General features: G+C 57.5%; 1 protein-coding gene across 2 annotated transcripts in view; it reads left to right on the forward strand.

Moving 5' to 3' along the window:
* NAV1 (neuron navigator 1) overlaps positions 1 to 15,626 on the forward strand; it is a 74,054-nt gene that overhangs the window by 32,786 nt on the left and 25,642 nt on the right. For both annotated transcript variants that reach the window (XM_064732853.1, XM_064732854.1), the window contains 2 exons: positions 10,789 to 10,891; positions 14,539 to 14,904. In XM_064732853.1, the coding sequence (XP_064588923.1) occupies positions 10,789 to 10,891; positions 14,539 to 14,904 (469 nt within the window). The remainder of the gene's footprint in view (positions 1 to 10,788; positions 10,892 to 14,538; positions 14,905 to 15,626) is intronic.

Raw genomic sequence — 15,626 nt, forward strand, 5'->3', positions numbered from 1 at the left:
GGCATGGGAGACCTGGGGAGTGCAGGAGGTCACTGTGTTGCTGTAAGAGCCATGGCACCCTCTTCAAGCAATCCTTCTGCCACTCACCATGCACAGCTCCATCTTTGGGAGGGTATGGGGGGTTTGCTTTGGGGTGAACATCACCTGGGCAGCTGATGGTGCAGACTGAAGGGACCCCAAAATCCATGATATGAGTGTTGGTCTGCGGCCCTGCCTGGGCTGCTCTTGCAGATGCTGCCACGATTTTCAGGGTGAGCCTTGCCCAGTGCCTGGTACGATGACCGGCATCCCTGGGCACCCCAGCAGTGCTCACCCACCCCGCTGCCGGGGTGCAGGTGCGGGGAGAGCCCGAGCCGTGCGGGATCCTGGCCATCATATGTGTAGCAGGCTTGTTTCCGGCTCCCTGCAGGCTGCTGCTTCTGGTGCCAGAGTGAATTTGGCACCTGGCCCTCCTGCGAGGCTGGGGAGGGGGAGAAGAAAGGCCAAGCCCTCCTCGCCGCAGGCAGGAGATTCAATTCTCCCTGGGTGTGCACAAAGAGCGTTTATCTGCGGAGCAAAGCCCTGGTAACCACGGGCAGAGCGTGAAGGGCTGATTAGGGGCTGCTGAGGAGGGGTGCTGGGGTCGCGTGCAGGCACTTCCCTTCCATTTCCAGGGCTTTCCATGGTAATGGCTCCTGTTCTCCTCTGTTGTTAGGACGTCACTCACACGCAGCTCCAACGACATCTGTCAAAACACGTCTCCCTCTGTCCTTGGCACTCCCAGGGAAGAGAGATCCGCTGGCCCCATAATGAGCCTGACATCAATTAATCATCAGCCTTAAAAATTAGCATCGTGGCAGTATATGTTGGAGGAAAACGATTCCCCAGATGGAAGCAAAAATAGCCTGTGTTATCTCCCTCCTCCCGCGGGATGTGGTAACAATAGATCTACTAACGAGCCTGGAACTCGTTAAGCTGGGCTTGCCCCCCGAGGTGCTCTGCCTGCTGCCCGGTCTCTTCTCTCGACGGGGCTGTTGAGGGACCCTGTGGTGCAAGGGATGATGACCTACCCTGGGGTCTGACCCTGCTGCCAGCTGGACCCTCATGTGCACATCCCCCAGGCTTTGCAGAGAGCCCAGGATGTGCTTGCAATGCTGAGCCCCTTCCTGAAGCTGAATGTTTGGAGGGGAGCAGCTGTTCCAGAATCTCCCTCTTCTGGAGTGGAGGATGCTCATCCCTGAGTGGTGCTGCGGGGCTGAGATGGGGGTTCAGCTGGTGCCTCGAGGACATGTCCCATTCTGTCCCTCTCCAGAGTGAGAGCTCTGAGGACTGCTGATGCTCACAGCTTAGTGAGTGCCAGCTCCGATATTCAGGAGCTTGGCAGTGAGCTGGAGCTTTCCAGTGATGCCTTCTCTGGGGAGTGGCTGGGGCACCTTCTCTGGAGGCTCACGATGAGCTGCACTTTGTGCCTGTGCCATGCTGGGATTTTCCATGCTTGGAGCTGCTCTTCCTTGCATCCAGGCGAGCTGTAGCCCCAGAGAGCAGCTCTGCTGCCTGTAGCTTCCTGCCACTCTGGTTGCCCACCCCAGGTACTTGGGAGATGATGAGCCCCCATCACCAGCTGTGTTTTGGGTCCATTTGATCTTTCAGTGTGGAGCAGCTCCACAGACTGCCAGGGAAGCTGGGGAGGACATTTTGCATTCCTGCTGGAGACACATGAGGACTCTTGGGCTGATCTGGTGATGGACAGACAGACCAAGTGTCTACCAGAGCCCAGCTGAGGCCGGGGAGAATTATGTTTGCAACGCATTGCTCTGCACAAAGCTCTCAGTCACAAGGCAAGGGGGACAAAAGGCTCCCTGTTCGCTCTGTCCCAGTGGGTGCAATTCCAACAGTTAAAAAGCAAATGTGAGTTGTTTGTCTCTGTGAATATAAAGCTTCCCCAAGCATGGCCGTATTCTGGCTGGGAATGGGAAATTTGGCTCTGCTAATGACTGTTCTACAAAACAGAGCCAACTCGAGCTAAGAGCTGCCCAGTCGGGCCCTTCTCCACTGGCCCTGGTGCAGGGATGCAGGCTGGGGAGGGCAGAGCCTCTGGGGCCTGATAAATGCCCTTTCAGCCAGACCTGGGCACCCAGTGAGGAGGGATGAGTGTGGGGACCTTGGCCTCTTGTACACAGGGGTGACTGCCACCCATGAGCACCCTGCCAGTGCCTGGAACCTTCTCCTGTGCCCAAGGGATTCATTATCATTGACAACAGGGAGCTCCAGGCAGGGGGACATCAAATCAACTCATTTGGGGCGTCTGACTGAAAGTCCAAGGGCTGCTGTCACAGGGGCCTGGGGTGAGATTGGGTCTGGGAGGAATGACTGAATCATGTGCTGCACCTGGGCTTGGGGTGCAGATGCATCCACACCATCTCCATGGATGATACCTGCAGTGATGGGGCTGTTGGGATGGCTTTGGTGCTGATGAGGAGCATACCCTGTGTCTGCTTGCATGGGGCTGCCCTGGGGGTGCTTGACCCCCATGTCCATGACAGCCAAGCTGTGCTGAGCACAGCCCATGGCATCTCCTCCTCCTTAGCTGCTCCTGCATTTCCCCATCCTCCCCTTGGCTCTTTGGGTCACAGGGCTTTGGAGAAGGGCTGTACAGGGTGAGGGAGGGTCCTTATGGGGTTAGGACATGGCTGTCACCTGCACTGGCCGTGCAGGGAGCCCAGATTGGTCCTGGATACTCTGTAAGCAGTGGGTGCAGGGTTCCCCATGCACCCACATCCCCCCTCCTCCACCAGGCAAAGCCTGGAGCGAGAGCTGGCGACGTCCCCAGATGCAGGGCACATCTGGAGGGCACCAAAGCAATTAAGTGAAGGGCTGATTTGTGCTATAGAAACCCGCAGTTCCTTCCTTTGATCCTCTGAATCAGCCCATTGCCTTCCTCATATAAAGCCCCATTTATCTCTGCTCTTCCCAGTAAGTTTGAAGGCGGTCTCAGCTCGTGGCTCCTCGGCAGCAGTGAGCAGCCCGGCTTTCTCTTCCGCTGAAGCAGAATCAGGTGAAATCTCTATGGCAACTGGCAGATGACAGGGAGTCTTGTTGCCTTGGAAATGAGGCAAGGCAAAAAAAACCCACCCAAAAAGAGCCATCTGGAATTTTGAATTTCCACAATGTCCAACCTGCGTCTGGTGATGCGTGGGGAGCGTGAACCCGCTGCTGCCGGCTGCTCCGGGGCCTCTGTGCTGGGGCCTGCCTGTGCTGCTCTGCCTCACCCTGGGGAATTAGGGCTTTTTTCCATTTCTTCCCCACTTTTTGGCTTTTTTTGCTCAGGGTCTGCAGCATTGCCCTGGCCATCTGCTGGTGGCTGTGGGAAAGGTGTTGTGTTTGGGGTGCTGAAACCAGGCTGGACGCAGCTGTGCCGTGTTGGGGGCCAGCAGGGCACTAGCACACCTTGGTAATGCAGAGCTGTGAGGGGAATGGCAGCAGGCTCCAGGGCAAACTGAGGCTTGGAGTGCTGCGTGACCAGTCTGACCCTCCTCTGTCAGCTTAGCACAAATCCCAGGTGCAGTGACCACTGGTGACACTGTCTCCGTGTTCCCAAAGCCCTGGGGCTGTCAGCAGGGAGTTAGTGTCACCGTGTGTGACTGCTGCTGTGAGTGCCAGTGGCCACAGGCTCGGGGCATCCCTTGGAGCATGGATTTGGCCTGTTAACCTACCATCCCCCTCCTTCCCAAGCTGCACAAATGTTTGCATGGATTATTTTGGAGACCCGTGGTGCTGGGGACAGAGGTGTTGGGATGCTCCCAGCTCCTCTGATGCTCTCAGGAGCAGCTCTGGAGGCTGTTGTGGCTCTGGGGTGAGTAGTGCCTTGTGCAGAAGCAGAGTCTGTCCCAAAACATGGGACTTTGGGCTCCCCCAGCTCATCAGCACAGAGGAGCACAGAGGTGAAATGCCTGGACATGGAGCAGCTAGAGGCTCTGGATCTGGAAAAGGAACTGTGGTTTGGATGTGCAGGTGGGGTGGTTTGGGGCCAAGCACAGCATCCATTGAAAGAATAACCCACAAATGGGCTGGAGGCCCAGCCTGGATCTCTCCAGTGGATTCACTTGGAAACTTGTGTATGGGAGAGACCCAATTAAGTAGATTTATGGCTGCTCTAGCCTGAGAAAGTCTGAATCCCTTTTAAAAGCTTGGCTCACTGGAGCCAGACGGGGTCCAGGCTCCAGGTCTCAGCCCTGCCCTTGTTATGAGCAGTGATTTGCAAGGCTTAGCAGCCATGATCGCCCCTAAAGTGCTGATTCGGCTCCAGTCCCAGCCTGTCATTGCTGCACAGCTGCTTATTGTCTGCTCTCACCTGCCAGCAGGGAGGTGTGACCCCCTCCCACAGCGTGGGGCTGCCCCTGCCTGCACTGGTGGCAGTGGTGGGGATGGTGGTGGTGATGGGGATGGTGGTGGTGATGATGCCTGCAGTGGTGGGGATGGTGGTGGTGGGGACGACTGAAGTGGTGGGGATGGTGGTGGTGATGAAGCCTGCAGTGGTGGGGATGTTGGCAGTGATGGGGGTGGTGGTGGAGATGGTGGCTGAGATGATGACTACAGTGGTGAGGTGCAATGACAGAGTCAGTGAGTGCAGGTAGGGAATTGGTTTCCTCCCCCTCTGCAGCCACTGTTGGAGCCTCCTGCAGAGCTATGTCATTTTGAAGAAGGGTCCACCAACATGTGAGACGTGGGGTGGCTGTGCCAAACCAGAGCCCTGTCACCTCTCTGGCTCTGGCTCCACAGGGTCTGGTGTTTCTTGGGGGCCTTGGGCTCTGCATGGCACATGCTACCCCCACAGTGCTGCCTGCTGGAACCCCATTGTCTCCCCCAAGACTTGCTGCTGGCCTCTCTTCCCTCAGCCAAGGGCAAGTGCAGAATGTACTGGGCTGTGTCCAATCTTCTCCCACGGCCTTGCAGGGCCACGTGCAGAGCAGCACCATGTGCAGAGGCCAGCCTGCCTTGCTGGAGTCACAGGTGGGGCCCTCAGGTATCTGCAGCTTCCCTGCACAGCACCGTCACCAATGGCAGGAGGCTGTGCTCCATGTCCATGGGGAACAGCACCTCCAACTCCACCAGCTGAGGGGCTGCTGCTGTCTTTCAGGGAATGGTGGCCAGGCTTTCCCCATCCATCTGCCTGGGGGCAGCAGAACACCAGCCAGCTGTCCAGGTACCCCAGTACCCCATTACCAGGGTGCTGGGTGGCCCTGTCCCTGCCCATCAGGGAGCAGGACCCTCTCCTGACACTGCAGCAGAGGATGCAGGGCTGGCAGCCAGCTCTGCACACACCAATGAAAGTAATAAAACCAGGAGTGCTAATGTACCTGCTGCCTTCTGGGTGGGGCAGCAGGTTTGCAGGAGAGTGTGGTGCTTTCCCAGGGCACTGAGCAAGTGTGGAAGATGCTCTGTCCAGCTTGGGTGCCCTGGGACATCTCCAGAGGGAGAGGGCTGATTTGGGGCCACTGGTACATCCTTGGTGAGAGCATGTAGGAGTTGCAGGGATGGGGCTTGAGCTGGAGAACAAGGCCAACACTGCAGAATGGCAGTCACCCCACAGAGCCCTGTTAGCCATCTCCATGCTCATTCTGCCTGTTTGGGAGCTGTTGGGGGGAAAAGACACTTAAGCCCCAAAGAGAAGGATTGCAAGTTGCGACCATCCTCCTGCCCAGCCATCCAGGAGTGGGAATCAGAGCTGGATGCAATAATGCAAGATAAAGCCATTTACTCCATTCAGGAAGACTGCTGGTGGCACACCCAGATGCTGGTGAGAGTCACAGGCTGCAGGGTGTGAGTGAGGAACCCACGGAGCTCAGTGAGGTTCATGTTGGGCTCGGGCTGTTGGGTTTCCCTCGGGTGGTCTCCAAGTGCCAGAGTGGAAGGTTTTCAAGAAAAATACCAACCAAACAGTGCCTGTGCTGATTCATTCATAAACAGGACTGGGAGCAGGGGCTGGGGCAGATGGAGGGAGCAGTGTGAGTCTGCTCGAGGGTTCGTGGAGCCAGGGAGTGCAGCGGGGCCGGAGGAGGCTCACAGCCCCGTGAGAATGGGTTTTATTGCAGAGTTTATTAGTGGATTTTTCAATGCACTGGAAGGAATTGAGCAAGCAGTTAGAAATGTTTTCCAGCCTGGGGAAATTCGTTACAGCTACTGTGTAATAGGGGCCCACCGGAATGACTCAGGAACACCACGCAGCCTTTCCCGGTGAATTCCTGCTTGCTGTTGAAATCTTTACTGGGCCAACTGGAGTCCTTTCCCAGTTGGATCCTCTGAAATGAGACCAGTTGGGTCACAGGGCACAAGAAAACACAGGTGTGAGTGCCATGCTCATGCTGAGTGCAGACGGTGCACCCATGCAAGCCTGGCACCCTTGTGCTGCCAGGGTTGGTATCGTGTCCTGCTGTCCCACTGACTGCATATGGACACATGGACACGTGCAAGATCACAGGCATAGGTGATACTCCTGCACACATGCATCTTTCTGCAGGCTATTGCTGCCATGTGGCCCCCACATGAATGATGCAATGCAAGCACTCACACACACACACACACGCACACACACACACACGAGTTTCTGTGCTAAGGCACATGGGGCACACGTGTCCCACGCATGCAGCCCTGCTCGCCCCAGCAGGAGCTGGTGACCACATGCTTCTTTGAAATGAGCTGTCAGAGCCATTTGGAGTTGATTATTTCCTCATTCCTTGACGTAGTTGGCCACGTCGGCAGCACCCGGCTGCGGGGCCGGGGCTGCACCCCGACACACGGACAAAGGAACTGCTGCTGCTTGCTCTGGGAGGCGCAGGGAGAGCTGGACATGAGCACAGCCTGGAGCTCCCGGCCTTGTCCAGCCATGGTGCTGTGCTGCCCATCAGTCAGACTCACAGCAAACAGTGCTGTGCCCTGAGCCAGCCATTCCAGCACAGCTCTCTCCTTCTTCCTCCTCCTGTTCTTCCTCCTTGGCTGCCTCTGTATCCCACCTTGCAGATGCTCCTTCTTGTGGTGGTGGTACCTGCTGCTGCCCCAGCTTGGCAGGCAGGAGATGGGGGCGATGGGCACTGTGTGGGTCGGGGCCAGGTGCCCACAGTGCCAGGTTGCTGAGTGTGTGTAATGTGGTGGTCAGTGCTGGACGCCATGCCAGGGAGTGCTGCAGGTCAGGGGGTGGTTGGGGCTGGGCTGAAGCTTCCTCCCTCAGTTTCCTTGAGTGCCAAGTGGAGCTGTGTCATATTTGCTGATGTTGAAGGGCTTAGTTGAGAAAGGAGTGTTGAGTGGGAGCTCTCAGCTGAGTGAGAGTTGCTCAAGCACAGCAGAGAGTATAGGCAAATGAGAGCCAGCCTGGCACAGGGACAAATGATTTGGGCAATGGGCTCTGGTGACCTCCCAGTGCAGGGCCTGGGACAGCGGCTGCATCTCATGGCTGCCCTGTGCATGGTCAGAACAGGGAGCAAAGGGCCAGAGGCAGCACTCCCTTCCTTCCCTCTGTAACAGCAGGATGGTCAGAGCCTGTGAGAGCAGTGGGATCTGCTGAGGGGCTGCAGGCCAGCCTGGGGCTGGGACAGGGAGACATCAGTCCCTGAGCCTGCAGCTCCAGTGGAGTGGGGAATGCTGCAGAACACATCCCAGCCATGGCTGCTGGGAAACTGAGCCTGGCCTGGGCTGGGTGTCTGACTGACCCTGCCACGGCATGGGCTGAGCCTTCTCTGCTGCTCCATGCTCCAGCAGCTGGAAACATCTGGCTGCACAAGCTTGCTAAATCGATGTGGGGAGGAATCCAGAGCTCTCCTGCTGTTCCCACACTTCAGCCTCTCCCAGTGGCTCCAGTTTCGACTCAACTCTGGCACGCGGTGACTCGGTGAGCTCTGAGCCAGCTCCTGGCCCCTCGCTGCCCCTGGGGAGGAGGGAGCTGCAGGAGTCCCTGTGTCACCACCAGGACAGCACCGTGGGGGCAGATGGTGGCACTTCAGTGCTAGCAGCAGGGTGTGTGCCAGAGGTGGGTGAGCAGCTCTTCCAGTCCCAGTTTGGCCCTTTCCAGGGTGAGAGCTGCTGCTTTTCCTTGAGTCTAGAGTGACCTGAACTGTCACCCAAGAACTGGGGTGATCTCATCCAGGCATGGATGACGAATGGGGCAGTGGTTGAAGCTGGGGATGTGGGTCGGTGTCATTGCCCTGGAACTCCTGTCCCTGATGCTGCTTGTTGCCACTGGTGGCCCAGCAGCAGAGCAGTGCAGGGAGGTGGTGTCCCTGTGCTGGCCCCTCAGCCAGGGCAGCTGGGGACACAGGCAGGCTCGCCCCGCTGCTCCTGGGGCTGGCATGGCCGGAGCAGCCCCGCTGGCAGCGGCGCCCGGGGAGGAGGCAGCGCCAGGCCCGTGCTGGCTCTGTGCCCGGGCAATGGCTGCGGGTGGCCCTGGGGGAGGCAGACGGGGCTCTGGGAGGGAGCCATGCCCGGGAGGAGCACGCTGCCGAGCTGGCAGGGTGGGAGCCCTGCCGGCGCCAGGGGACAACAGTGACTCTCCATCCTGTCCCACTCGGTCCTGGCCCAGCGCGCAGGGATGTGGCACTGCCAGGGTGTGTGTGCCACCTTCTCTGGCTGCAGGGGCTGGCTGTGGGTGACAGCACCCACTGAATGGGGCAGGATGAAGGAGCTGAAGGTGCCAAGTCCTTTCCTGCATGGAGACTCGCCTGGGGACACTGGTGGGTTTTGTATTGCTGTTCCCTGAGGTTCAAGGGCCCAAATCTCCCATTGCCCTACACACTGCAGTGTGACAGCCAGGGACCTGGCCACAGGTTCCTGCCCTGCCGTGTCAAGCCTGCAAATCCATCTTTGCAGGCAACTTGAGGGCAGGACCTTGCAGCTTTGAGGTGCCAACACAATCCTTTCTTGCCCCACCAGACAGGCATGGTGTCTCCCCTTGTCCCTGGCTGCAGAGCAAGGTGGGTGCCACCCTTCAGAACTGAGGGCCTCTCGAGCCTCTCCTGCACCCGGTTCCCTGTGTGCAGCCACCTCAGCTCCATCCTGTACTGCCTGTGCATCCCCATCCCCTTTTTCTGGGGACCACTTGGAGTTTCTGTGCCTTTGATTAATTCCTCCACCGGGGCAATGAATGCAGCTGGGGATGTGGGTCAGTGCCATTGAACATGCACTTGGAGCTTCTGTGCCTTTAACTCCTCCAAAATCTGCAATGGAGATTTAATAATGAGTTAATAATGACTGGTATCCTGCTGAGCCAGGTTCTGGGAGCTGGACTGGGGTGATTGGACACATGCAGGGATGGGTGTCCTGTGCTCGGATGTGGCTGGCCACGCTGGGTGCCCTGTGGGCTCACCAGCCCTTTTACCTCATCTACAACTGACTTTAACCTGCTTCATTGAACCCGTCTCATCGGGCTGTTCCTGCCTGTCACCCCCTTCATGCATGAATCAGGGCTGCTTCACTGGTCTGAGATGCTCCTGCCCAGGCAGGGGGGCAAGGGGAGCCTGGGGACGGGGCAGAACTTGTGGGTGCTGCCTGAGGTGTGGCCAGAGCGTGATGGGGACAAGGAACACACAAGGAGCTCTACTCAAGCACTGGCATGTGGCTGTGCCTTGGTGGGGAGCTGCTGAGATGGGTGCTGGTGGTGTCCCCCATCCTCATGTCCCTGCACTGGGCTGTGTGCTGGCAGTGTCCCCCATCTCCCATCCCTTGGGTGTGTGCTGGCAGTGTCCCCCATCTCCCATCCCTGCACTGGGCTGTCTCCTGTCAGTGTCCCCCATCCCCCTGTCCCTGCAGTTCACATGGTGCTGGTGCTGTTGCAAATCCTGAAGCACTGGTTGCCACGTTACATTAGGAGGAGCCACATCCCATGTCCCTGACGCCTGCTGTCACTGCAGATCCGTGGCAGGCTGCAGCTGAAAGGCTGAAATCAGGGATCAACGCCACAGTGTTTGTGTGGGCTGTTGGTGCCCAGGGTGCACGTGCACAGGACAGGGACTTGGGGCTGGAGCCATGGCCCTGAGCCCACAGCACTGCTGGGGCTGTGCCAGGAGTGACCCCTCCTCTGTGCAGGTGTCTCTGGGCAGGGTGCACACCTTTGTGTGTGCAGGTGGATGTACGTGTTTGTGGAGGTGCCTGTGTATATCTGCACATGTGCACAAGTGGTTGTGACGTGGGCAAATGCCTGTGCTCGTGTGCATGGCTCTCTGTGTGTGTGTGTGTGTGTGTGTAACACACCCATGCCATGGGTGTGTACACCTGGAGAGGTCCCAGGGCAGACAGAGCTTGGGGATCCTCAGCTCTGGGCTGTGCCTGTGGGGGCTCCAGCTGCTCCAGCCCTGCACAGGAGCAGCCACTCCTTTGTGAGTGGGGCTCAGTGTCCTCCACCCCCTGACATCCCCTCGGTCCCACTGCCTGCACACCAAGTGATGCTGCTCCAGCACTCATGTTCCCAAGCTGGAGCACCCCTGGGGCCTGAGGGATGCAGGGCAGGTTTGGGGACATTGTTCCAGGACTGCTGATCCTGTCACCTGTGTGGGTCCTGTGGCCCCACTTGGTCTCTGCCAGCTCATCCTTTCTGGACTGGACATCACCATTCCAGCTGCATGCTTGGGAGTGGCATTCCAGGGTGGTGCAGCTCCAGCCTGGTGCCAGACTTGCCCTGTTCCTTCCTGATGGGCAGAGCCAGGGCTGTTGGTCATGGCCATGGGCAGGGGGGTGCTCCATCCATCCATCCATCCATCCATCCATCCATCCATCCATCCATCCATCCATCCATCCCTTTAAAGCCTTCACTTTGTCTCTCCACAGACCCTGAGTCCCAGAGGAAGAGGACAGTGCAGAATGTGCTGGACCTGCGTCAGAACCTGGAGGAGACCATGTCCAGCCTAAGGGGCTCTCAGGTGTCTCACAGGTGAGGACCCAGCACCAGACCCCCCCCCAGCCCCTTCCCCACAGTCAGTGTCCTTCCTGGGGCAGATGGGAAGCAGCTCTGCTCCTGGTGAGGGCCATGTGGGTGGGAGGGAATCACCAGTGCTTTGTGACCTGGGGACCCTGTGCATGGAGGCTTGGAGAGAAGCCCCCAAACCCGTGGGGTGTCCATGGTGCTGCAGCAGAGTCCTGTCCCCTAAAGTGCTCTGGGACAGTAAAGGCTGGGGAGTGGTGGCAGTGAGGGGAGCTGACAGAGCAGAGAGAGGGGGTGAGGTCTGTTCCCAGTGGTCAGGTGACCCTGAATGGACCACCAGAGGTCAATATATCACCTGTACCCACCCCAGTTTGCTCCAGAGGCTCCATCCCTGTCTGTGACTTAGTTTTTCTGCTCTGTGTAGGGTGATGATGGAGGAACTCTCAGCCAGAGCCCAGGAGCAGAGGTGGGGATGCCCTGGGGTGCCCTGCCCAGGGTGGAGCGAGGGAATGGTGGGGATGGGGACAGGGTGAGCACTGCATGGACAGCCAGGGCACAGTGTCTGCGTTTAGGGGGCTCTGACACACGTCTGGGATTGCCTGTGTCCCCCTGGGTCACTCACTTGAGATCTTGCATGGTTTCTGCTTCACTCTGGATTTGCAAGGTTATCTGGGTGTTTGCCGGGTACATCCTTCTCCTGGAGTGTGTTGCCACCTCGTGGTCTCTCTCGATCCTGCTTTTTGTCTTGGAAGGGACAAAAAGCAGCAGCTTCCTCCCACCTTTCACCCATCATTCACCATGACAGACCTTCCCGTGTCAGTCCTCAAGCAGCCTTGTCCATGATGAAGCAGCCCTTTGGTCTCCCTCTTCATCACCTGAAATTTCTAGACCTTGGAGACCCAGCTCACCCTTGCTGCTGTTCCTGGATGTTTTCCAAGCCAGGAGCAGCAGAGAGCTGTGGCAGTGGGATTTGCATGGGGCCATGGCAATATTTTCTGAGCTGGCCATTTCCTGAAATGATCCATTACAGCTCTGCCATCCCTTTGCTCGGTGCAGGAGCTGGGTCAGAGCCCAGCACTGCTCATGCCAAGCCAGGGCTGGGTTGTGTTCATTTCGCTTTCATCAAATGAGAAGTGTCAAACTCCACCCCCCTCCTCACCCCAGCACTCAGCTCCTTCAGGAATCCTTCTCAGCTCAGGTCTTAGGAAAATAGGGCGAGGACATTAAGGGTGATTAAATTAGCATTGCTGGTGGGATTTGACTGTTCACTATCACTTCCTTTCCTTGATGAGCTGTGAGTATATCACATGGTGGATGCCTCAGCTGCATTCCTGCCGTGGAGAAAAATGGCTATGGATAGCCCAGGGATCCCTACCCCTCCTCTCTGTCCCTTTCAGCAGGACTTAAACATGTGAAGCTCTTCCCTCTTATCCCTTGACAGCTGAATTTCTTTGGAAGCTTTTTTTATTCCAGTAGCCCAGAGCAGCCTCGGCAGCTCCCTGCTTCCCTCCAGGAGCTCCTCTGCGGCGGGGAGCCAGATTTTCCTTTCCCAAAGCTGTGTCAGCTCTTCCCTGGTACGTTGTAATTACACACGTACCCACTCATTCTGCTCTTGGGAACACTTCTTACAAGTCTGCCCAATGCAGATGTCATCTGCAAGTCCTCTGGGTGTTTTTCTGCTGTCCTGTAGCTGCTTTGGGCTCTCTCTTTATTCATTCCTGAAATTTCTCTTGTTACCCTCACTGTGTTCTTCCATCCAGTGGCTGAGGGCTCAGTCTTTGCTGTTCCCTTGTTAGAGCACAGTGTTATTCCTGAAAGATGTCACCATACTCCTGGCAGCAGGGCTGTATGAATGTCCTTGGGGCTTAGAGAATCATGAAATCACAGAGTCACTGAGGATACTCAGTGGACACTTGGAGGACACTTGGAGAAAGTTTCTAAGATCATCAAGTCCAACCATATCCCCAGCACTGCCATGTTCATCATTACACCATGTTCCCAGGAGCCACATCCACACGTTTTTTAAACACTTCCAAGGATGGTAACTCCACCACTGCCCTGGGCAGCCTGTGCCAGTGCCTGACCACCCTTTCAGGAAAGAAATTTTCTCCAATATCCAACCTAAATCTCCCCTGGCACAACTTGAGGCTGTTTCCTCTTTTCCTGTCCCTGTTCCCAGGGAGCAGAGCCCAACTCCTCCCCAGCTCCCCCCTCCTGTCAGAGAGTTGTGGAGAGCCAGAAAGTCCCTCCTGAGCCTTCTTTTCTCCAGGCTGAGCCCCCCAGCTCCCTCAACTGCTCCTGGTGCTCCAGACACCTCCCCAGCCCTGTTGCCCTTTGCTGGACACACTCCAGCCTCTCAATGTCTTTCTTGTCATGAGGGGCCCAGAAGTGAACCCAGGATTTGAGGTGAAGCTTCTGTTCCTCCTGCTCAGAGACATGGTTGGCATCTGCTCTGAGCTGCTGGGAGCACATCCTCAAACAGCCTTTGTGCTGCCGACAAAAACAAAACTCTTTTAGTTCCGTTTTAACAAACTTCCTCGTTTTTTTAAATGTAGTTCCCTGTTTTAGATTCAATGCTGCAGCCCGGGTTTGGCTTTGGGTGCTCCTGCAGGAACCTTTAATCGAAGCTAGGGAATAATTTACTGATAGTAGTGTTTGGAGCCAATTTGAGGGCTGTGGGTTCCCAAGGAGCTGCTCCAAGAAGTAATAGTTTCTCGTGGCTAAATTTAGTTTTAGAATCACTGTTTGCCCAAAATACACCCTGAGAGGCACAGGGAGTGACGGAACTCCCCATTTCTGAAGTGCTTGTGGGCTCTCTGGGCTGCCTGCAGAGCACTGTGCTTGTGAGCAGCCCTCTCTTGGGGTCATCTTTCCTGCCCAGATGTTGGGGGTTCAGTCTGCAGGGGTTCAGTGTGAGGTGCTGCTGCAGGGACTGGTCCCAGGTGTGTCCCTCAGCATCCTTTCACTCACAGCCTCCACTCCCTGGCCCACTGTGACATTCCCTGGAATCAGTGCCACCACCCCAGCTTGTCCTGTCCTGGGTCTGGTGTGATCTTGAGGTGCAGATGTTGAAGTGCTGGGGGAGAAGTGGCTGAGCAGAAGCAGCCCAGACACAGGGGAGCATGTTCAGGCTTTCCACTAAAGGTGCCCTGTTAGATGAGTTCAGCACAGCAGGATTTTGGGGCTGGAGCCAGTCTCCAGAATGGTGCTGATCCCTTTCCCAGGTGTGTTTGCCACCAGTCCCTGCTCTGAGGTGGGTGGGCAGGGCTGTGGTAGGGTGTTGCTTTTGTAGATTGACTTGAGCACAGAGCCCCCATCACATCCCATGTCCTATCCCACTGTCCCTGGGGAGACATGGGCATCACTGAACACTGTGGTGTGCATGTCCCAGTGGGTCCTGGACTGTGGGACACTGGGGTGGCACCGAGTGGGGAAGGAGGGGACTGTCCCTTGCTGTCTGGGATGGAGATGGTCCAGGACAGACAGTGCCCCTGAAACCACAGTCCTGGGAGCCTCTGGCCTTGCCTGGCTGCCTCAAAATGGGCAGTTTTGGTATGTGAGCACTTGCAGACCCAGTTCTGGGGGCGTGAGGCAGGGCACAGATCTCCCCTGCCCCCTGTGCCCTGCCCTGACTCCCTGCCTGCCTGTCCTTGCAGCTCCCTGGAGATGACATGCTATGACAGCGATGACGCCAACGCACGGAGCGTCTCCAGCCTGTCCAACCGCTCGTCCCCTCTGTCGTGGCGCTACGGGCAGTCCAGCCCGCGGCTGCAGGCCGGGGACGCGCCCTCGGTGGGGGGCACGTGCCGCTCCGAGGGCACCCCCAGCTGGTACGCGCACGGCGAGCGCGCACACTACTCGCACACCATGCCCATGCGCAGCCCCAGCAAGCTCAGCCACATCTCCCGCCTGGAGCTGGTCGAGGCGCTGGACAGCGACGACGTGGAGCTGAAATCGGGGTACATGAGTGACAGTGACCTGATGGGCAAGACGCTGACGGAGGACGATGACATCACCACGGGGTACGTGCCTGTGAGGGGAGTCCTGCCCGGACTGGGGCTCTGCAGGAGTTTCACCTGCTCCTGTTCACCTGGCACAGTGGGGGTGGATGGAGTGGAACATGGGTTACAGCCAGTCTGGTTAGCATTGGATCGTGTCCCCACATCCCAGGAGATGCTTCCCTGCTAGCAGTGCTGGTGGTGCTCGGCCAGCTGGGTCTTCTTTGGGCATTCTGAGAGAATGAGCTGCTCTCCCAGCATGTGGGAAGTGTCCAGCTTGATCTGGGTGTTCCTGGAGCAGGGAGCTGAGAAAAGTGCGTAGTCTGTAACTGCAGAGGCCCTGAGCCACAGTCCTGCTGCTTTCAGAAGTGCTCTTCAGTTTACACCAGTCAGTCTGAGCGGCTTCCTGTGACCCAGGCTCTGTGGGGACACCCTGTGAGACTCCTGGTGGTCCGTGGTGGGACAGGCTGGGTCAGATCTCAGCACCCCAGTGAGAACTGGGCACTGAGGTGTCATTGCTGATGGATGACTCCACATGGAGCAGGGGTGGCTGCTGAGCAGAGTCCCTCCTTCTGGGACCCCCATCAGCCCCTGTCCCTCCACCCATGGGGCCAGGGGCATCTGCTGCCAGATGGGCACAACCCAGCACTCCCAGGGCTCATGTTTTCTTGCCAGATGTGTGTCCAGCTCCTGCTGCACTGTTGAGGTGCCCCTGACTCTGGCAAGGGTCCAGGGTTTGAACATGT

The sequence above is a fragment of the Zonotrichia leucophrys genome, chromosome 26 (genome assembly GCF_028769735.1).
Source record: "Zonotrichia leucophrys gambelii isolate GWCS_2022_RI chromosome 26, RI_Zleu_2.0, whole genome shotgun sequence".
In the NCBI taxonomy this organism is placed as follows: Eukaryota; Metazoa; Chordata; class Aves; order Passeriformes; family Passerellidae; genus Zonotrichia; species Zonotrichia leucophrys.